This window comes from Amblyraja radiata, chromosome 26, assembly GCF_010909765.2.
Source record: "Amblyraja radiata isolate CabotCenter1 chromosome 26, sAmbRad1.1.pri, whole genome shotgun sequence".
NCBI classification, from domain to species: domain Eukaryota; kingdom Metazoa; phylum Chordata; class Chondrichthyes; order Rajiformes; family Rajidae; genus Amblyraja; species Amblyraja radiata.
This window is the reverse complement of record NC_045981.1, coordinates 11,454,686-11,478,494: the sequence shown is the minus strand read 5'-3', so window position 1 is coordinate 11,478,494 and position 23,809 is coordinate 11,454,686. Positions and strand designations below refer to the sequence as shown.

The window sequence follows — 23,809 nt, the reverse complement described above, 5'->3', positions numbered from 1 at the left end:
CCGCAAGCTTGCCATTCTGAAGAAAGTTCAGTCCATGTGGGCTGGGCCACCCCAGAATAAAGGGAGCATCCATAGCCCATCGTCCTTGTTTCCACAAACTGTTCAGTCAATCAAATGTATCCAGCGACGATGATCTTCAATCTTTACAGCAGTTCATGTTGTTAGCAACACTTGGTTGTTCTTTTCAATACAGTCTCAATTCTTCTTGTCCCAGCACCATCATCGTATAGCTTTTATGGCCTTGGTCACTGGTTTCCAGCAAAAACTCCTCCAACCTGGGAATGTAGATCTGGCAAGACATGGGTTAATTGCCGTCCCTACATAATTAGTTAATTGCCCAGGGCCTGTAAGTGGCTTCCCCCCACTCTCCAGGGGGTGGACACCGCAGCTTTTCCTGTATCAATAAAAAGTTGTAAATCTTGTTCCCAGCTGAGTTTCTCCAGCACTTTTGTTTTCCTTTGATCCTCCAGAATCTCCAGTTCCTTCTTAACACTTCCCTGTGAATTTATTCTTTAATCCGATTATATCCGAAGAGGCTCTCCCCACCTAAATATTCAATTCTCCAAATATGTTCTCTTCCCCAATCTACTTTATCTTTTCACCTTGAGTTCCCTCAAACCCCCTTTTGTAAGTCATAAGACAATTTTTCATCTACCTAATTTCCCTCACACAGCCCATGCTTCAAAATCTTTTTGTTTGCTTGAAAACAGTAATCTTGCTTCATTTGCATTTTAAAAGACAACCTCTGTTATCATATCAAAACAATCTTTCCTAAAAGAACTCACTCAGAATCAGTAATCAATAATACATTTTCTTTTTCTCTGTAATTTTGACATTTCCAATCTCATTTAACACTTTAATCGGGATGAGTCTTTTTTAAACTTGGTTCAAAAGATTTATAATCAACCAACACATTTTATCATTCGAGTATAGCTCCGCCCCCCATTCATGCCTGTTTCTTAACGGAGCACACCATAAACTGTCTGTCCCATTTGCATTTTAAAGGACAAACTTCTTAAAGCGACACACAACTTTGCTCATTGCTTCGAATTTCACACATTCCACATAAAAAACATTGTTTTACAAGCAGTACATATACAAAAACATTGTTTTACCAGCAGTATATATACAAAAACATTGTTTTACCAGCAGTATATAATATTTCATCTTCAAAGACATCTCTTTGTAATTTACTTTCCCTTTTTCTGACAAGACTTCTGTTTACCAAAATCCTGGTTACCTAACCCTAATTGGACATTGATCCAGATCATGATTAGTCAGACTCCCCTTGACTTTTCAGTCTCCCTAGCTCTTTCCTCATTTCTCCATCAAATTTCCCTTCATCCCCAATTTTTTTATAACATAGTTGCCTGTCAGAAAAAGGATTTACCTCCGGGGTAATTTTGTTTTGCAATCCCCATTGACTCTTTCCACCATCCCAGATGCCTGTGGGTGGTGTACACAGTGAAATTGCAGTCGAATATTAAAATGTGCACATTTTTCCTTATTAATAGTGGCAATAAAATGAAGACCATTGTCTGAACTTGTGGCAGTAGGTAGGCCAAACCTGGGAATAACTTCTCTTAACAACAATGTTACCATAGTTTCAGCAGTATTATTAGTGGTTGGTAGAGCTTCACTCCACCTGCTAAATAAATCTAAAATCACTAAGCAATATTTATAACACTGGGCCCTTGGCATTTCAATAAAATCAATCTGTATGCATTCAACCGATCGTGATGACATTGGCGTCACCCCTGAGGGTATCTTTGAATTAGTTTGCCTGGATTACTTTGTTGGCAAATTTTACATTCAGAGGCCTGCCACCACGTTTCCTTTGTTATCCTATCATTCCCTCCTTACCAGCATGGGTAAGACGAGTAAAAATGTATCGAATACACCAACTTGTCCAAGCGGGGTGTGCTGAATCAATGGCACAGCCCTCTTGTTTCCATAGTTATTATTATATATGAGAGGCGTCCCTCTTTAATGTACATACCTCCTTCATGTTTGGCAGGACCGTTCTATTTGCTAGCATCTGTTTACGTGCTGTCACTACGCATTTGGATGTACAGGCTGCCTGTTTGGATACTCTATCAGCAACCTATTGCCTTTTGCTATAGGGTCCCTAGCACCAGTGTGTGCAGTACATTTAACAATGACCAGCTGTTCTGGTAGCATCAATGCGTTAAACAAATTACGCACAGAAAGGCATTCCTGTGCTCCCAATCCTGGGGAGCTTTGTAAGGTCAGAACTTCAAGGTATAGGGATGTTACTGACGGAACTGTCCCAGGTAAAGATGCCATTGCTACTGGTAGGGCATAGGTGGACATGTGGACATCTCCCAAAATTATCTAACTCCTCATCTTCACTACCAAATAGGGTCGTCGTGCCAGACATGAAGTCTCCTCCAGAGGATTTACCAGTACTGGGTTTATTTTTTACTAACCATCACCTGTTTCTCACCTCCTGTCTGTCTTTTAATTATTTCCTCTTGTTCCTCTGCCCACTGGCATTCTAGTTGCAATACGTTCCATCCTTTCCTGGTGCTTTCCTTGTTTCTTAACTCTATACCCTTCTTACATACAGTATCCATCTAACTTCGAACTCTACTTTCCTCATGCTTCTCCTCTGTTCCTGCTTTCCATGTTTTAATTCCTTTCTTCCATTTCTTTCCTGTCTTCCTTTCCCATATAAATGTCTCTACATTCCATGTTCCCCCTACTGGCCAGGCTTCATCCCCTAACCGTTTGGTCAACTTGTAACTTAACATTCTAAATTTCTTATTATACTTAGGATTCAAATAACACATATGTTGGACTGTTATCCAGAGCATTCCCCATAGATAGATAGAAAGAAAGAGAAAAAGAAAGCAGACTTCTTAATTCCGAATCGTTCCAAATATATCAACCAGGCCGACTCGCTACTCGAGACCCCAGTTTCTCAATTTGGCTGACTTTTTAACTCTTTAATATACGACCCAAGTGTCTCAACGAAGCCGACTCGCTAACCAAGACCCCCGTTTCTCAACCTGGCAGACGTTTTATCCCTTAAAATAAGCCCCAAGTGTCTCAACGAAGCAGACCCGCTATCCGGGACCCCCGTTTCTCAACCTGGCAGACTCCTTATCCCTTAAAATAAGCCCCAGGTGTCTCAACGAAGCAGACCCGCTATCCGGGACCCCCGTTTCTCAACCTGGCAGACTCCTTAACTCTTAAAATAAGCCCCAAGTGTCTCAACGAAGCCGACCCGCTATCCGGGACCCCCGTTTCTCAACCTGGCAGACTCCTTAACTCTTAAAATAAGCCCCAAGTGTCTCAACGAAGCCGACTCGCTAACCAAGACCCCCGTTTCTCAACCTGGCAGACTTCTTAACTCTTTAATATACAACGCCACTTATTTCTCAATCCGACAACTCTTCGGATGTCTCAATAAACCAGACGCAAACCTCAACCACCGTATCTCAACCCGACAAATCACGGATGTCTCAACGAGGCCGATGAGCCCTTAGTAGAGAGAGAGAAAAACAGAAAACAAAGAGATAGAAAGAGAAACCGCTCAAGTCCTTCTTAAAAATATACACAAGCCCTTCTTAAAAATACATGCACAATTCTGTCTTAAAAATACATACACAATCCCTTCTTAAAAAAAAAATATAAAGCCCAACTGGTCTTACCTTTGTCTGTTTCTAAGAACCTCGGCAGGGAACCAATTCAATGTCTGATGAAGGATCACAGATGTTCCCGGGAGTTTCTAGGGAGTCGGTCTGACAAGGGGGCCGATAGAGCTCAGTTATCTCCCTTTCAATCCCGGCAACCTCTGCAACCTCTTGCACAGTCAGCTGTTGATGTGGTCCCAGCGAGGCCTGCATAACTACGCCAATGAAAAAGCTACTTTCTTAACTACTAAACCAGGTTCGCTTCTTAATAAACAGACACCACACAAACTGTTTGGTAGACCAGTTCACAACTTTACTTATTATCGGCCGATAGAAGGGAGGGAGAACTCCAGTCAAGTGACCATTACAGACACTTGACCGTCCTCCGTTCACCTCACTGAACAACAGAATTACATTGCCTTAAATAGGGTTTTTTTGTCCCCTTAGCACATTTCAGACATTAGTCATGGTCAGAGGTACAGGGAAAGGTTTCCACAGAATGCATCACATCAAAGGCCTTTTGTTTACATGTTACAAGATAACATTGGCCATTTGGTTTACGACATTTTATCTTTCCACTTCCCTGTTCCTCTCTCGTCCTTCATAAACATTGGCTATTTGGATAATGCCATTTTATCTTCCCAGAGATCACCCTAGATCTTTCGCTGCTTTCTCGCTGTCATTTGGTCCCTCATAAACATTGGCCATTTGGTTTATGGCATCTTACTTCACAGATATGACTAGCTGTTTCTCTCTTCCTTTCTCGCCTCCTCCCCCATAACATTGGCCACTTTGTTTACGGCATCTTACTTCAAAGAGATCTAGCTCTTCTCTGCTTGTCACTTGGGAGACAATGTTATGGTATTTATTATCTCACACACCGCAACCTAAGGCAAGCCTAATTTGACAATAACTATAAGCTGTAAGCTAGCCCAGAAGCCAATTTAATATCTTCTTATATTTTAACTAAAATTCAGCTTCATCACCAGGGGAAGCTGAGGATCAAGATATTGTTAACACTTCTTCATTGCTATTTTAATTCTATGTTATTTAAAAAAATAATCTTAGTTATGAGCTCTTTGCCTGCCTTGTAGTCATCAGAGCTGGTTTCGTAAGTGGGCAACATAGCACATTATAATTTAAAACCCTTGCAAAGTTTATATAATTCCTGCAAATTCCTGTACATATGTATGTATTAAAATACTGGACACTAATACACTAACATGATCGTCCCAATTCTTTTCCCAGTGACTCAATAAAGAGTTTAAAGAGAGTTAGGGTTGGCAAACTGATCTTCCCAGTGAGGCCCACATCTGAAAAATGAATTGACAAGAAGCATATTATTCAGTTGAAAATTTGATAAGTTAATTTCTTGTATGAGTTAAATAGATTTATTGTCTATTTCACTTAAAGTAGAAGAGAATACACTTTGTGACATCTAGAATTCAACAATATATCACCCATGTTTTACTAGCTATAGATAACTTAATAAATAACTTTTTCATGCTTATCAAAATGCAGTAAAACATTCAATAGGAGCAAAATGGAAAAATGTTCACTACGTTGAGATATTGTGTTTGTATTATTCTGGTATCAGTGCCACACTGAATACAATTGAATACGTACCATTTAACCCTGTTTTATTTGTGCAGTTTTCTAATTAACAGTATTGTTAGAAAAACAATTGTTTACAGCTTGTGTGTTGGAAGGGGAATGTAATTTTGAAATCCAGGAGGCTTATGATACTGATTACTGTCATTCATATGATCTGACTGTTATTGTTGTTTTACAAGCAGAGAAAAAAACTGAATAAACGGAGTCTAACTGATGCATGTGAAGTGACTATCTCAGCTTCTCATCTTGAGCAGATTCTTTCAGAGAGTGAACACACGGACACTGAAACAACACAACAAAGTAAAATTGATAATAAAACCACTGATTATTTTGCTGACACTGAAGATGTGGCCAATTTTCAAAAGTCGACCAGTGGAAATGATAATCTAGAAGATGCTGTAGGTGATGACCATTCCCCCAAGTCAATGGACAAGAATCAAATGCCAGATAGTTACAGTTCAGTCAAAGAAGAGCCAAATTCAGGCTTGGAATCATCCAAAAGTGGCATTATACCCAGTGAGAACGAAGATCAAGGTGCTATAGCTACTGTAGAGAAGCCAGCACCTCACCCACAGAAGAAAAAGTCAACTGATTCAAAGGAGGGTATAATTTTAACACTGGAAAAACAAAAGGAGAACAATGGTAATGTTGAATCAGCAAAGGAAGTTCATGGAGGCAAATCAGAAGCTGCAAAAGATAATGCTGGAAGTGACCTTGAGTGTACAGGAGCCAGCAAAGAAAAGATTTGCAATCAACAGAACACAAAGAAGGAAGAGAGCATTCCACTTACTAAGGTTAATAACACTGTTTTCATAAATTAAATGTTTTTTTTAATTAAAATAGTATTTTGTGAAAAAATTCCATCTATCTATATTACTAAAACTCTGTTCTTGACCGGTTTTGGCTTTCTGTGCTGCGATTTCTGAGAGTAAGCCGCCACCTACGGCCGTCATTTTTGGCCATCTCACTCAGAGCCCCCCTCCGCTGCATGTGTGCCGAGGATTTTTCCCGTCGATGAAAATTGACAGAGATATTAATGTTTTTACAAAATTCCCCATTCTCTCTGCTGCCTCTGCTGGAGGGAGGGGGAGGGACTATAAAACCAGGAAGTGGTGTGCCTCAATCAGTCTCTGCAAGTGGTGTGCCTCAATCAGAGCTCTGAATGACACTGACAAATGTCTACAGCACTGTGAGTACCCTTAATTTGGTTTGAAAATGAAAATATGGTTAGAGGTAAAAAAGCACTGCCTGCAAATGGTTGTTTGGGTTTGGGTTGAAGTAAAAAGGCACTCTCTCCCCCCCCCCCCCCCCCTCCCTCTCCTCTCCCCCCCCCCCTCTCCTCCTCTCCCTCCCCCCCCCTCCCTCTCCCCCCCCTCTCCTCTCCCCACCTCTCCTCCCCCCCCTTCTCCTCTCCTCCTCTCCCCCCCTCTCCTCCTCTCCCCCCCTCTCCTCCTCTCCCCCCCTCTCCTTCTCCCCCCCCCCTCTTCTCCTCTCCCCCCCTCTTCTCCTCTCTCCTCCTCTCCCCCACTCTCTCCTCTTCTCTCCCCCACCCTCTCCTCCTCTCCCCCCCCCTCTCCTCCTCTCCCCCCTCTCCTCCTCTCCCCCTCTCCTCTCCCCCCTCTCCTCCCCCCCCCCTCTCCTCTCCTCTCCCCCCTCCCCCCCTCTCTCTCTCCCCTCTTTTTCTCCCCCTTTGACTACCTTGGAGATAATTTTAATAATATAAACTAAAATATGTAGAAAGACATATTGGGTGATGATTCTCAGCAGGTTATTTAATGGGTGACGACTTTCGCCAAATCCAATCTTGTAATTATCTAATAACCACACAGTTCATGTAAATAAGGCAAACTGCAGAAAACATCTGCCCCTAGCAAGGTTAAATATAGGCAAGAGGATAAATTTGGGTCAGGGAGAAGAGTTGTGGAGGGGATATGGGGAGGGATCTTCTTCCCCCAGAGAGTGATAAGTACCTGGAATGCAATTAATGAGAAGCTGGATTGCTGACAGCATTTAAGAAGTGTCGAAATGAACAATTGAATTGCCTAGGCGTATATGGACCAGGTAATGGGTAATATTACTGAAGGGTGCCCATTAGTTGGGATGAATGTGTTGGGCTGAATGGCCTACTACCATGCTTTATGATTCTATGACTCTACTACCTTTGAGGTCCTGCTTTCTAATTTGAATTTGTATTGCATTTTGTCTGTCATGTTATTCATACTGACATGTACCATAACCATCACGGTTCACCTTCTCCCTTCCAAAATACCATCAAGCCACATTGAGACATCCTTGATTCTAGCAACAGTGATGCAATATACGACCCTGAAATCTTGCTAGTGGCCTCAGAAACTTTTGGCTTCTCCCCTTATACTTGAATCCCTAATTACTTGAGCTCTTCAATTTTTTTTTAATCCTCTCCTGTGCAATGGAACCTGTCATGAATTTAGCTGTGACAGCTTTCCCAAGAGATTTTCTGTCCAGTATTGTCTGTATTGAGAGGGATTTGTTCACAGAAGATCCCTACACTGCTCTCCTGTGTCTCCTACTCTGCCTGTTGGTTACTCAGCTTTTTGACTGCACAATCCTTACATACAGTGTGACCAGCTCACTAAACATGCTGTTCACAATGTCGTCAACATCAGAGATGCTGTATAGCAAATTTATCAGGAGCTCCAATAGCACAATGTGTTTAGTCAATGGGTGGAGCTGGATAAATGCTCACCTTTTAGGGAATACTTTTAATTCTTTTTGCAGCTGCCCATTTGTCTCATTTATCCACGCTAATCTATTTGCTACAGTTTTGCTCATTCTAATTTGATTTTTTTAATGTAATGATTCACTCTGCAGCTTTCACTGCTGCATATCCTGTGTCATTGACAAACTCGGATATTGTCCTTACCAACAACATCTTTGTTATTTGTTAAAATGCTAGATATCAGATATTCCTCTCATTGCACTAGGCCAAATTCTTTGGTAGACCATTAAATTATCCTCAATTCTATAAGCTCACTTTTTGCCAAGTCTTATGAAGGTACTTTATAAAGTCACAAAGAGAACTACAAAAGCAAATGTATATATGCAAATTGAGCATTTCTGGGATTCCAGTGTATGGTAGTTTCTATTTAAGAATCCTCTAACAAAGCCAATGTTTTGTCATGTATGACCATGTGTAACTGTAAATGTGTTCAATTATGCTTGGAATGCAATGATTCTGCTGCATCAGTAATTGCTTTAGAAACTTAACAGTGAGGAAGGCAAGACCCAAGTGGAAGAATCACAGACTAGAGTCCAGATAGGCTGACTGAAGAACGGTCTTGACCCGAAACATCACCCATTCCTTCTCTCCAGAGGTGCTGCCTGTCCCGCTGAGTTACTCCAGCTTTTTGTGTCTGACTTCAACCCAAGTGGAAGAGGTGGTTTGTTTGAGGTGGGGTTTGATCTTTTTACTTTGGTAGACGATGGCCATGATACTATTGCAAGTTGGTCCACCTTGGACAAAGCACAGAAACATTAGAGAACTTGAACTGAAAATGTAAGGCTACTGATCCCGATATAAATATGTAAGTTTGTAAACATCAGACAAGTGAAGGCATTTCAGAAGTCACTTATGCTGTCTTTGGTGCCCTCTAGGGTGAAGATTCAGGTACTGATAATAAAAAGAAACGGCTTCAACAGAGTGAGAAAAAAAGACCGGAGCAGGAATGCAAGACCGCGGAGGAAAAACATATTGATAAACCTTCGGAAAGCCCAAAGCAGGAAAGTAACAAGGAATTGTCAATGACAACAATAAGCAATAGTGCTGCTGCGGATAAAACATCATTAAGCAGGAAGGAAAAAAAACAGCAAAAAAAGCATTCAAAGGAAATTACTTCTGTCTTAAGGTGCGAAAAGAATGATTTAGTTAATATGTAGATGACTAGTTTTAATGCTACATTTTAGATGATCTTTGCTGGGTTTTAGCTGAGCAAACTTCCTGTCCTTCATCTCACATCCTGTCATTCGGAATTTTGTTTCGGTGGATATTTCCCTGTTAAAGTTTTTTAATTTTGAGTTTATCAATATGATTACCTGCTTTGGCCAGCAGGAGGTATTTGAGGCACTTTGTTTTTTCTTCTAATTTTTCTCCTTCTGGACCACCTTTTGGAATTTTGCCTTTTAGATTATTTTCTGTAACGCTTGTAACCTCTTAATGTTGCATATTATTTGTTAGGTCTTACTGTGTTGTTGGTTGCAACCTATTAGTTGTTTTGTTTAATTTAACACGTCTTCTTTTTTTCACAGCCTCTTGCATTTACAATTCATCCACTTTCTCTTTGCTAGTTGTTATAACGATCAACCGTGCTTACATTTATCCTTAGCCTGTTTCTTGTGTAACTGCCATTGTCTTCTTTTGCAAATAATTTGAACTGATGACTACTCCCAGATTTCCATATTACAAAGAATTCTAATCTTGCTTGTCCTCACCACTTTGAAAGCCTGCTATAAATGTGACCAGTTGAGTTCAGATAGTTTTATTTTATTACACTCATATGGACAGATTGCAAATGTGAGTTGAGAAACCGAGTCAATGTTTCGGGTCAGAGACCTTGACTAAAGTTCTGATGAAGAATCTCCAACCTGAAACGTTGACTTCCTTCCCACTGACCCTCTGAATACTTTTAGCATTTACTGTTCTTGTATTTCCAGCTTCTGCAGTAATCATAGTTTCAGATGTAATATCAATTATCTTATGTATTTTTAAAACCACTAATAAATGGGGACAAAGTTGTCCAAAGGGTAATAGCACTAATATGAATCATCAAATATTTTTTGACTTATCAAGTATCACTATGATTTTGTTTGTAATAAATGTTGTTTTAAATCTGCAGTTACACAAATTTAAAACCTGAAGAAATGGTTTCCATTTACTTCCATGCAATACTGTCAAAGGATTTTAAATTCAATCCATGTAAAGATAAAGTATTTATAAGATCAGGAAGTCTTGCTGATGACTGGGACACAAACATATTGGAAATGAATGTAACTAAGTAAGTTTTCATTTGATTAAGAGTTTTAATTGCTTAAGTCCTTTTCTGGCAGGGTTTTATTTATTTTTTAATTTCACGGTCACTAAAACAAGTGTCATTGTAACTATGTACTTTTCAGAGGCGATCTACACATTTTGTTTGTTACTTGTAGGTTTACGTGTATGCAATTTTATATTAAAATGTAGCTTAGATCTGTTTGGTCCATTAGCTCGCAGGCACTTTTAAAGCACACATTTTGATTACTTTCCATTCTACCATAGAGATATAAAGTCTATAATATAATTTCTATGATTCTACAGACCTTGGCTGGGAACCTGGGGCTCACCAAAATTGTTCCCAATTGGGCCCCGCACCTCCTAAGGTCGGCCCCGTTGATCATGATTGTGTTAGTTTCTGAACTCTCCACGTTTTGGGCACCTTCAGCACAGATAAATAGAAGTTTGAGACGCTGACTCATGGATTGCAGAAAGCAATTCGATAAAAAGTTCTTAAATTGCAAGCAAATAAATAAAAATATCAGAATAAAGTGAGATAAGTAAATCATTTCACTCATTTTTCCCCCAGAATCAGTGACCCCTTCAGTTGAATGGGGATTCAGTTCTTATCAATTATTGCCCTCAGCCTGTCAATGCATCATGGTTGAACTCAATGATGAATTCAGCTCATCATAACCTTGTTCATTTGACACAACTCTGGATGTTAGTCAGCTCCACCTAATTCATTACCCCAATTCTCAGATGACATCTTATTGAATGTCTTCCGAAAATTCAAACGCATGCCAATCAGAGCTTCCCTTTTGTTTGACATCCTAGTTAGAACGTCAAACAACTCAAAGATTTGCCAAACACAATTTCTGTTTCACAAAAACATCAACTTTGTATAATCTGTGTTTTTGTGAGCTCCATTACTGCATTCTTCATCCAATTCTGCATCTCGCTCACTGCGAGCTCACTCGTTGACCTCCCAGTTGCAGACATTGCAAGTATAGATGTCTGGGGTCACTGCTCTGTAAGCTTGCATGTCATCTGTACTGCCATCTTAACCTAAGACATTGTGCATATTTAATTCCATTTTAATTTGTGTAGTTTATTTTTTTTTTTAAACATAATATATTAATTTGTTGTTAATTATAGTTTATCGTGCCCAATGCTTTTCTAGCTTGGAGAACAGAAAGATAACTTTTTAACAAGTCATTCATCTGTGATGCCAGTGGGTCTGTGAATTACCATATTTCCCGGCAATGACAATGCACCTGCGTCGAAGACGCACCCCCAATTTAAGTTGCTAAATTTTGAAAAAAGGATGGCGGGACAGGTTCAAGGGTTTGGTTTAGTCCAAGGGTCGGCATCATCGCCTGTGTGCCCCAGGACTGGCTGCAGTTCCCAGATCCCTCGGTCCCCGGGGCTGGCATGAGTTCCCTGATCCCTCGCGATCCTGGGACTAGCTGCAGTTCCCAGGTTGCCTGCGAGCCCCGGGTCCAGCTGCAGTTCCCAGGTCGCCTGCCCCGGGACTAGTAGAGAGAGAGAGAGAGCAAGCCCGGGATGGTGCAGCCAGCCGTCCGCCTAGTAGCTACCGCCAACCACCATCTGCGCCTGTGCCGAAGGATACCATCGCTGGCTGACGGGCGGGCCGGCAGAAGGTTGTCCGGTTCCGGCGACTGCTCGCAGCCACCCGGGACTAGCTGCAGTTCCACGGTCGCCTGGCCTGGGGCTAGGGGGAAGAGAGAGAGAGAGAGGGGGGGGGGGGGGGAGAGTGAGAGAGTGAGAGAGAGTGAGAGAGAGAGAGAGAGAGAGAGTGAGAGAGAGAGGGGGGGAGGGAGAGAGTGAGTGTATGTCGGCATTGCTCATTTGTACTGAGATTTATTACGTTTGAATTATTTGATTCTTTTGGATCAATTTTTAAAAATTATGCTTCACTTCAACAGGGATTTAGGAGAACATGGATACTTAATTGAAGGGTGCCATTCTGTTCACAAAGACAAGATTCAAAAACAACATCCATATAAATATGCAGTTATAAGGGACAATATAATGCAGTACGAATTTATTTATAAGTCTGACTCACCAAAAGATTGTATCATAAATCGCTGCTTAGTTATAAACCAACATTTCCTTTATGAAAGAGGTAAGAAGGTCCATACAATTAGTTTCTTACCATTGGTTCTAAAACCAGTCTCTTTTTCAAAATGATACTAATTTACTATCCTCTGCACTGCAAAGGAATTTTATAAAACTGTCTTTTGTTCTCAAATTTGGCAAATCTGTTGGCCCTCTTGGTCCTGTTTCATATTTTGTGATCAATCTATCTTGCATTGTGGCTTTCTTGTACAATATATCATTTAAATATACATCATTGTTTATTTTACTCATTATGCTTTTGAATGTATTTTAAGAAAGATGGCACATTATTATAAGCATCCTGTGGATCCCCAGTGCTTCATTATGTATATCAGAGGTTTTAGTCAGACTTGGTTCTGTTGCCTTTAGTTTAAAAAAAAAAATCACTCCTAGGAACCGAGTACAGTGTTTGAACAGATTTTTCTGTCATGAACTTGAATTCTATCTAAGACAATCTCCCGCAAGACCTTTCATAATTTGTGAAATATTTTTCAGTTCCTGATATATTGATATTGTTGTTTATCATCTATTTCAATGATTTGGATGAGAATGTACAAGGCAAGGTTGTTAAGTTTGCAGATGACACTAAAAATAGTGATATAGACGGTGAAGAAAATCATCAAGAATTACAGCGGGATCCCGATCAGCTGGTTAAGTGATGTGAGGAATGGCAAATGAAGTTAAATTCGAAAAAGTGTAACATGTTGCATTTTTGGAAGTCAAGCTCCAGTAGGACAAAGTGAACAGTAGGAACCTGTAGAGGTTTGAAGAACAGAGGGACCTAGGAGACAAGTATATAGATCCCTGAATGTAGTGTCACAGGTAAATAGAGTAGTGAAGGAGGCTTTTGGCACACTGGCATTCATCATTGAGTATAGAAATTGGGGTGTTATGTTGTAGTTGTACAAGACTGTGCATTTGGGCCAAAGGGTCTGTCTCCATGTTGTATGATTCTAGACCCTGGCAAACATCATCAATTATATTATTATGTTATAGGAACTGAATTAGGCCATTCGGCTTGTGTCTTTAGCGGAAACAAATTCATGAGCTCATTTGCAAACTACATTCTCAACTTTGTATTCTTTTGGCAAAGCAATATATTTTCTAATTATTGCTTTCCCGTAATAGTACGTGGCATTCCAGATGAATTTTACACAGCAATATTAATATTATGTGTAATAAGCATGAATTTGCACAAACCTCACATTTGACAGGCAGGCAGCTTAGATTTATCTGAAATGAATCAGATTTATTTCCTGATCAGCAGGCTGTATGAATAGTTTGTTAAACATAATTGATTCTTTATATTTGCATATATTCATTAGCATAAATGTTAGGGTGAGGAGAGTTTAAGCAAAGTTTCTTTCCGAATGAAGGATATTGCATGGGGAATATGCTTCCCTGGTCACAATTAGGCAAACCCACTGAATAATTTAAAGGAAGAGTAGCTAAGCATGGGCTGAGCTTCAGAAAGCATGCATTTTTGATACCTATTAATTTCTAACTGAATTCCTTTATATTTCATCAGAGTGGCATCAGTACGATGATATTATCTGCGCACCACACGATAAAGGTTGGGCAGATAAATTACTTGATTTCATCCGAAGTGAAAAAAATGATATAAAAAGAGGAAAACAACTAGCAGGTGAAATCATGGTGGATTCGATATTTGATATTCTTACACCTTGGAATGAAAAGAATTTGAAGAATTTCCTGCGACAGCTACGGCAATTCTATGAAGTATATAAAAATCCTATGGTTTTTGAAAGAAGGCCAGTTACTTGGTTTTCTCTTTCCTTTGGGATGAAAGACGTAAGTCAGATTATCAATAGTTGGAATTACTTACTCTGTTTATATTTTTATCTCAGTCTCATATCTTTTTAACACATGTGCTAAGTAAGATGAATTAAGGTACAAGCCAAGGGAATAGTAATATGTCTTGTATGGAAAATCAGCCATGTTTGTATTGAATGAGTGAGCCGGGTCAAATGGCTGACCGTCCTAAATTCATTGCTTGCTGTCCTAGAGTCCTTTGTGTCATACAGTCATATTCTGGACTGCTTCCATTCATCAATCTTTAATCTGGTGTTTGATAAGCATGCCTTGGCAATTCTTGCCTTTTTATATAAGAAATAAATGTACTTACTATTCTGCAATCTCTGCGTTTAGGTTGCCCATTTATGATTTAAGCAACTGTTTCTCCAATGATACTGCTACCACTTGCATTGGAACTTACCACAGAACATAAATCACTGATTACGTCACCAATGCTTAAATAAGTAGTTCCACCCTGGTGCAACTAAATCCCAGTACTGGGAATATGCTCCCATGCAATCAAAATCCATGATTAGGCAAAATCCGGCAGGCTTGTGTTCTCCCAGTACTGTCAAGTAAAACCTCTACCTCTCACATACAATATTATGACATTTAATTTAAGAATGGTGAAAGGTTAAAAATTAAAGAAAAGTACAATGTTATCCTGTTTCAAAATTCTGTAAATAATAATCCGTGCTTTAATAAGAATTCCTGAAAAACTTTAACAATGGATTTGGACTTTATGCATTTTATTTGTTCATACAATGACATTGACACTTGACTCGCAACATAGCACCTTAGATAATCTATTTACATCAAATCTCTTCACACCATCATTTTGAAGAATATATCTGTTAGGAAATGTCAGACAAGCCGCAGTGGAATTTGGATAAAGTGGGATTGTAAAAGACATCTTTGGATTGATTGCACAAAATTTAATTTGTGGTGCTATTTCAAGGAAATCTGTTTCACTAATAAGATCCTTTCCACATCTAAAAACATATTTAATGTTTTTTATCCATATGGTCGAGAACTGCATGTGAAAATAAATTCACAGATTTATGTTTATTATTTAGGTTCAGGATATTCTGAAAGATGCTTTAAAGAAAATGGCTAGACGTCCAAATAATCAAGTTTCAGAAACCAAGACGCATGATGTGCAAAGCCGCCTACGAACTGGCATTCTAATATTGGTCCTGTCTGAAGCATATGGTCTTGAATGGTTAAATTCTGAACTGGCTGAAGTTTGTGATTTTTTTAGTGTACAACAATTATCAGCAAATATCATCACCGTGGAATTCAAGACTCTCAAAGAAAGTTTCTATTTTGAACAAAGGTAAAAACCCTGTAAATAGTTCAAAAGTAACAAAATATGTATCTTGCCATTCTACACGTGTACGCTAAAAGTAGATTCTCTTTAATAATTATTTAAAAAACTGAGGTTTTACATTCTGATGTTTTCCAGTTTTCCAGAGTAACAATATGTCAGTGTATGTGCACAAAATCTATCAGGGAAGGCCAATGAATACAAACAAACTCCACACCTGGAGTATTGTGTGCAGTTTTGGTCCCCTAATTTGAGGAAGGACATTCTTGCTATTGAGGGAGTGCAGCGTACGTTCACTAGGTTAATTCCCGGGATGGCGGGACTGTCATATGCTGAGAGAATGGAGCGGCTGGGCTTATATACTCTGGAATTTAGAAGGATGAGAGGGATTCATTGAAACATAAGATTATTAAGGGTTTGGACACGCTAAAGGCAGGAAACATGTTCCCAATGTTGGGGGAGTCCAGAACCAGGGGCCACGGTTTAAGAATAAGGGGTAAGGCATTTAGAATGGAGGTGAGGAAACGCTTTTTCACACAGGGTCTGTGGAATTCTCTGCCTCAGAGGGCGGTGGAGGCCGGTTCTCTGGATACTTTCAAGAGAGAGCTTGATAGGGCTCTTAAAGATAGCGGAGTCAGGGGATATGGGGAGAAGGCAGGAACGGGGTACTGATTTTGGATGATCAGCCATCAAGTCAAGTCAATTTTATTTCTATAGCACATTTAAAATAACTCTTGTTGTCCAAAGTGCTTTACATCAGTGCAGGTACAGGTGCACAACCTTTTATCCGGAGTTCCGGAAACCGAAAAGCTCCGAAAACCGGACATTTTTTCCAGGATGTCATCTGCACACCAAAGCTCGCGTTTGGCGCCAAACCTGACCCGAAACGACCCACGGTCAACCCAGGTCTGTACTACTGTAGCGGCTGCCTCCTCCCCGGAGACCGGGGAGACACTTAAACATCTGTAAATCATTGCTTAAATGTTAGTCAGTTAGTTTGGAGGGCCTTTATGTGGAGGAGGGGTGAGAGGGAGGAGGGAGGGGGGGGGGGGGGTGAAGTGGGAAACTTTAATTCTTAGTCCCCTACCTGGTCGGAGAGGCGGGGAGCGGGCAATGCCTTACCGGGTCGCCGTGCAGTAAGCTCCGGAGCGCTGTGGCCGCTGACTCCCAACATCGCGGAGCTGGGGCTGCGGGCATCCGGCCACGGGCGGCGCCGGTTGTAGCTCCGACCCCGGCAACTCTACACCTGGCTGCGCGGCGCTCCAAATCCAGCGCCACCCGCGGCCGGACGCCCGCAGCCCCAACTCCGCGATGTTGGGAGTCGGCGGCCACAGCGCTCCGGAGCTTACCGCACGGCGACCGGTAAGGCATTGCCCTCTCCCCGCCTCTCCGACCAGGTAGGGGACTAAGAATTAAAGTTTCCCCCTTCACCCCCGCCCCCCCCACCACATAAAATCCCTCCAAACTAACTGACTAACATTTAAGCAATGATTTACAATGATTCCCCGGTCTCCGGGGAGGAGGCAGCCGCTCCAGACTTTTCAAGCCGCCCGCGCTACCTACCTAATCTATGCTAAAAATCTTCCATTCCGAAATCTGAAAAATTCCGAAATCCGAGAAGTGTCTGGTCCCAAGGCTTTCGGATAAAAGGTTGTGTACCTGTACTAACGTACTACAAACAGAGGTACATTGATTTAACAATACATACATAAATACATACATACCGTGCTCCCTCAGAAGACCTCAAGAAACGCTTGTGAATAGAAATATGTTTTAAGTCTAGACTTAAAAGAGTTGATGGAGGGGACAGTTCTGATCAGCAGAGGGATGCTGTTCCATAGTTTAGGTGCTGCAACCGCAAAAGCGCGGTCGCCCCAGAGCTTATGCCTGGACCGCGGAATGGACAGTAACCCCACGTCGGCCGACCTGAGGGACCTGGAGGTAGTATGGTGGGTAAGGTTTTTGATGTAGGTGGGGGCAAGCCCGTTAAGGGCTTTGTATACATAAAGGAGGAGCTTGAAATCGATTCTGAACCGCACTGGGAGTCACTGGAGAGAGGCCAGAATCGGGCTGATGTGGTCCCTTTTTCGGGTGCCCGTCAGAAGTCTCGGTGCGGCGTTTTGGACCAATTGAGCCATGATCACATTGCGGTGCTGGCATGAAGGGCCGAATGGACTACTACTGCACCTATTGTCTATAAGAGTATACCCCCATTTAGAGTCAGAGCAGGAAAAAACTGGTACAAAAATAAAATTGAAGGTTCCTTATCTGAAAGTGGGTAACATTTGTAACAAATTGTAGAATTAATGACGCAAATTATAGAGACATAATTGAAAAGTGACCAAGATCATTTAAATCTACCATGATACTTTTAGAAGAGGTTACTCTGATATTAAATAATTAGATAAAGGGAGTGTTGATGAAGTGCCTTGGCTCAGGAAACAAGTAGAATCAATGTCGATGAGTTAAGGAACATAAAGGTGCAGTAAGCATTTGTAGGAGTTTATGGGTCCTGATATAGTAATGGTAATAAACAGAGTGTAGATGTGAAAATTAGAAATGTGTGTGTCAAGGATAATACAATAACCATCTATTATAATCAACATGTACTGGGAAAATAAATTTAGCAGTTAATAAGAGATGTTTTCCCAGATCAATAATCTGAGCAACAAAAAACGATCTGACAATTCTAGATCCAGCATTGTGTAGTGAGAAAGAATTAAGTGATCTTTTTGCTAAAGGCATTTAAAGAGCAGTGATCATGATATGTAATTTAATATAAAGACTGAAAGCGAGTAAATGCATTGTTAAACCAGTTTCTTGAGTTTGAATCAAGCAAATACAAAGGCGTGAGGTGTCAAACTATCTGGTACATTAGGTACAACACATAATTCTCCAAACTTTCCGCCATCTCCGAGGGGATCCCACCACTAACCACATTTTCCCATCTCCACCACTTTCCACAGAGACTGTTCCCTCCGCAACTCCCTGGTTAACTCATCCCATCCCACCCAAACCACCCTCTCCCTAGGTACCTTCCCCTGCAACTGCAGAAGATGCAACAACTGTCACTATACCTCCTCCCTCGACTGTCCAGGGACCCCGACAGCCCTTTCAGGTTAGGCAGAGACTCCCTTGCACCTCCTCCAACCTCATTTACTGTATCCGTTATTCAATATGTGGACTCTTATACATTGACGAGACCAAACGCAGACTGGGCGATTGTTTTGCGCAACACCTTCGCTCAGCCCGTGTGATCGGCTCAGCCTGATCTCCCGGTTGCTACACACTTTAATTCTCCTTCCCATTCCTACACAGACCTTCCTGTCCTCGGTCTCTTCCATTGTCAGAGTGAGGCTAAACACAAATTGGTGGAACAGCATCTCATATTTCGCTGGGGCAGTGGTGTGAATATTGATTTCTCTCACTTCAGGTAGCCCCGGCATTCCCTCGCTCTCTATCCCATCCTCACCCAAGTCGCACTAGCTTATCATTTTCACCCTACAAACAACTTACAATGGCCTGTCTCCTTTATCATTATTAATTTTTTGCATATCTTTCATTCATTGTTCTTTATCTCTCCACATTACCGTCTATATTTCTCGTTTCCCTTATCCCTAACCAGTCTGAAGAAGGGTCTCAACTCAAAACGTCACCTAATCCTTCTCTCCAGGGATGCTGCCTGTCCCGTTAAGTTACTCCAGCCTTTTGTGTCTATCTTAGGTATTTTAGGAAAGTTTATAAATCAGTTGTAGCCATTTTGGATGAAGAAGAGCTCAAGAGGAAAAGTGGCCTCTTGTGGTTATCAAGAGAGAAGGTGAATATGGTACCACATTGAAGGAAAGGGTTTATGGCATTACCAACAATACAAAGTTATAAAATGGAGGATTTAAAAAAACAGAAATTGAGCAGTGAGGAGAAGGGTCTGATAAGAAAGAAGTAGAATACATGTGTGGTCTAATGAGAAATATAAAAACAGAACAACAACAACTTTAGTTGATAAGTAAAAAGAAACATTTAGGCAGAAGTTAATTTGGGACCCTTACTGACTGAGACAGGAGAAATTATGTGGAGAACTAGGGAAATGTCATAGAACTTAAAGATTTCATATCTACCTTCAAAGAAAAAGACAAAGAAAATGTTCAGGAAATTAAGGCGTATATTTCCAAAATAACTAAAACAAACAAATCAGCAGGAGTAGAAAATAATTGTATTGGGAAAAATGAATGGGACTGAAAGGTGATTAATTCCTCAGACATGACCACTTGCAATTCAGAGCTTTCAAATAGATGGCTGTGGATTTTACTAGTTGACATATTCCAAATTGTATCGATTCCAGAATGATTCCCACATTTTGGAAGGTAACAAATATACTCTCACTACTTATGGGGTAAAAGCAAGGACGAAAACACCATTTAATCTGATGTAAGTTTTTTTTGTGTCAGGGCACTTAGAAGATAATGATATAATTGGGCAGAGTCCTCACAGATTAATGAAAGTTCAATCACATTTAAATAAAACTGTTGGAGCATATTTGAGGGTATAACTAGCAGAACAGAGATGATGTGATACAATTGGATTTTCAAAAGACCTTTGGTGAAATGCTACAAGGGGAATTTATAAATAAAATTAGAGTTCAGGATATCAGGTGATGAGATTCAGGGATGGTTAATGGATAGAAAATGAGCGAAGGAATAAACGGGTCATTTTCAGGTTGGGGGATTCTGACCATGCATTATGGATTATGTCATGGATTACGGTCCCAGTGTCGTCAATCAATATTAAAGCTGTGGGATAAGAAATAGAGTATTATATATATACACATGCTTATGATACAATACCTGATGGCAGCATTTGCAGTACAGGCTTGTAGGTTAATTGGTTTCTGTGAACTGTAAATTGACCCTAATGTGTAGGGCAATGCTAGTATAGTGGGTCGGCCTGGAGTCGGTGGGCCAAAGGAGCTGTTTCCATTATGTATCTCTAAAGTAGATAATTTTAATGTCCTTATTATATAAAGGAGGTTTACTAGATTGTTATATGGGAGTGAGGGTGTCTTGTGAGCAGAATCTTCCAAAACTCTCGGGAACTTAAAGAAATGAGAAGTCATCATACTGAAACCTACAATCTTCTGAGCGAAGGCTGAAAATGTTGGGAACACTGCAATTATTACATGTAAGGTAGACACAAATTGCTGGAGTAACTCAGCAAGATCTGGAGAGAAGGAATGGGTGATGTTTCAGGTCGAGACCCTTCTTCAGACTTTTCATATATCATTTCACATTTTATTGTGCTGCAGCAAGTAAAAATTTAATTGTTATATCTGGGACATATGACAATAAAACACTCTTAATTCTTGACATTTCATTTATCAGTTTGGACAAAGTAACAAGTGCTTGAAACTTTAACTCCATTTCTCTCTCTGCAAAAGATACCTAACCAGCTGAATGTTTTCAGCATTTTCTTTTTTGGTATCAGATTTCTGGATCAATTTTTTTTTAAATTGACAACATTCTGAGGGGGCTTGGTAGATTATTTCTGCGAGAATACTTCTCTGTGAAACAGTCCGAAGGTCTTTTGTAATAGTCTAGTATACTTTTGACTCAATGTCTTTATGTGCTTCTTTCCAATAAGCTGTTGTAGCCCTTGGTAAATGTGTATCAACTACAAATCATTGTAAGAGTCAGGTTAATTCGACTAGCTCTGACATATACTGTACTTTGGTTAAACTCTCCTGACTCCTTATTTATTCAGTGCTGGTTTGTTTGAACAAATAGCTTATTTCAAATAAAAAATAAACGGGTGATACAGTATTGCATGATGATTCAGGGTGTTCTAATGGAATTTGTTTATACTTGTATTTAATCAACTGACAGTAATTCTAATATGATTAACATTTTCTCTTTTCTGCTTAATTTACTTGATACATCTGACTTTTTTTTATATACATTTAGGATTACAACAATACTAAAGCAGATGATGGTTAGATGTATCGACAACAAAATAATAGGATGGGTGCAAGTGATTCCGGTTCTGCATTTATTTGGTTTTTCATCCAATATAGTGAGCCCAATTTTTTTTGGATTATAGTCAGACTGAAGACAGCTGGGCTGGACTTGATGGGCTTCCTTTTATTATTTTTAGGCAAAACATTTATGACACAGTCCAAAGGTAAGGCTTTTTAAAAATTATTGCAATGACAATAGGGCATTGAGATTTTATGCAATGCTGTTCAGGGATGGGGGTAGAGGTAGACAAGGTGGTGAAGGTGTATGGCATAGAGGGAGCACTGAGTAAAATAGCTGGGACATGTTGCAGCTATACAATATGTTTAGTTTAGTTTAGAGATGCAGCGTTGAAACAGGCCCTTCGGCCCACTGGGACTACGCCGACCAGCGATACCCGCATATTAACACTATCCTACACACACTAGGGACAATTTTTACATTTACCAAGCTAATTTACCTACATCTTTTGTGTGTGGGAGGAAACCGAAAATATCGGAGAAAACCCACGCAGGTCATGGTGAGAACGTACAGACTCCGTACAGACAGCACCCGTAGTCGGGATCGAACCCGGGTCTCCGGCGCTGTAAGGCAGCAACTCTACCGCTGCGCCATGATGTCCCAGTGTTGATGAAACCACACCTAATTGTGTGTAGTTCTGGTTGCCACACCATAGGAAGGATGTGATTAAACGAGATTGAGCAGAAAAGATTCACAAGAATGTTGCCTGGACTTGGGAGGGCTTGAGTTATCTGGATAAACTGGAACTGTTTTCCTCGTTAAAAATTGTATAAAAAGAGGAAAACAACGAGCAGGTGAAATCATGATGGATTCGATATTTGCAAGTAAGGTGATATGGCAAGTAAGATGAAAGTAAATCCAAAGGGTTTCTACAGCTATATTAATTGCAAAAGGATAACGAGGGATAAAATTGGTCCATTGGAGAGACAGAGTGGACAGCTATCTGCAGAGCCAAAAGAGATGGGGGAGATATTGAACAATTTCTTTTCTTCGGTATTCACCAAGGAGAAGGATATTGAATTATGTGAGGTAAGGGAAACTAGTAGTAGCTATGGATACTATGAGTTTCAAAGTAAAAGAAGTACTGACACTTTTGAAAAATATAAAAGTGGATAAGTCTCCAAGTCCGGACAGGATATTCCATAGGACATTGAGGGAAGTTAGTGTAGAAATAGCCGGGGCTATGACAGAAATATTTCAAATGTCATTAGAAACGGGAATAGTCCCCGAGGATTGGCATACTGCGCATGTTGTTCCATTGTTTAAAAAGGGTTCTAAGAGTAAACCTAGCAATTATAGACCTGTTAGTTTGACATCAGTGGTGGGCAAATTAATGGAAAAGATATTTAGAGATAATATATATAAGCATCTGGATAAACGGTCTGATTAGGAACAGTCAGCATGGATTTGTGCCTGGAAGGTCATGTTTGACTAATCTTGAATTTTTTGAAGAGGTTACTAGGGAAATTGACGAAGGTAAAGCAGTGGATGTTGTCTATATGGACTTTAGTAAGGCCTTTGACAAGGTTCCTCATGGAAGGTTGGTTAAGAAGGTTCAACTGTTGGGTATAAATGCAGGAGTAGCAAGATGGATTCAACAGTGGCTGAATGGGAGAAGCCAGAGGGTAATGATGGATGGTTGTTTGTCGGGTTGGAGGCAGGTGACTAGTGGGGTGCCTCAGGGATCTGTGTTGGGTCCTGTGTTGTTTGTCATGTACATCAATGATCTGGATGAAGGTGTGGTAAATTGGATTAGTACGTATGCAGATGATACCAAGATAGGGGGTGTTGTGGATAATGAAGAGGATTTCCAAAGTCTACAGAGTGATTTAGGCCATTTGGAAGAATGGGCTGAAAGATGGCAGATGGAGTTTAATGCTGATAAATGTGAGGTGCTACACCTTGGCAAGACAAATCAAAATAGGACGTACATGGTAAATGGTAGGGAATTGAAGAATACAGTTGAACAGAGGGATCTGGGAATAACCGTGCATAGTTCCTTGAAGGTGGAATCTCATATAGATAGGGTGGTAAAGAAAGCTTTTGGTATGCTAGCCTTTATGAATCAGAGCATTGAGTATAGAAGCTGGGATGTAATGTTAAAATGGTACAAGGCATTGGTGAGACCAAATCTGGAGTATGGTGTACAATTTTGGTCGCCCAATTATAGAAAGGATGTCAACAAAATAGAGAGAGTACAGTGGAGATTTACTAGAATGTT

The 23,809-nt window shown here is 40.4% G+C and overlaps 2 protein-coding genes across 2 annotated transcripts in view; both read left to right on the top strand.

Annotated features, from left to right (window-relative positions):
• Positions 1–23,809, top strand: part of LOC116987733 (E3 ubiquitin-protein ligase rnf213-alpha-like) — a 50,602-nt gene that overhangs the window by 25,762 nt on the left and 1,031 nt on the right. Inside the window, exons 5-11 of the mRNA XM_033043965.1 lie at positions 5,456–6,067; positions 8,907–9,157; positions 10,145–10,303; positions 12,228–12,427; positions 13,949–14,232; positions 15,312–15,571; positions 21,517–21,733. Coding sequence (XP_032899856.1) covers positions 5,456–6,067; positions 8,907–9,157; positions 10,145–10,303; positions 12,228–12,427; positions 13,949–14,232; positions 15,312–15,571; positions 21,517–21,652 — 1,902 coding nt within the window. The 3' untranslated portion in view covers positions 21,653–21,733. The remainder of the gene's footprint in view (positions 1–5,455; positions 6,068–8,906; positions 9,158–10,144; positions 10,304–12,227; positions 12,428–13,948; positions 14,233–15,311; positions 15,572–21,516; positions 21,734–23,809) is intronic.
• The window catches only part of LOC116987732 (E3 ubiquitin-protein ligase rnf213-alpha-like), a 95,999-nt gene continuing 94,583 nt past the window's right edge, over positions 22,394–23,809 (top strand). The window contains exon 1 of the mRNA XM_033043963.1: positions 22,394–22,425. Within this exon, the coding sequence (XP_032899854.1) occupies positions 22,394–22,425 (32 nt within the window). The remainder of the gene's footprint in view (positions 22,426–23,809) is intronic.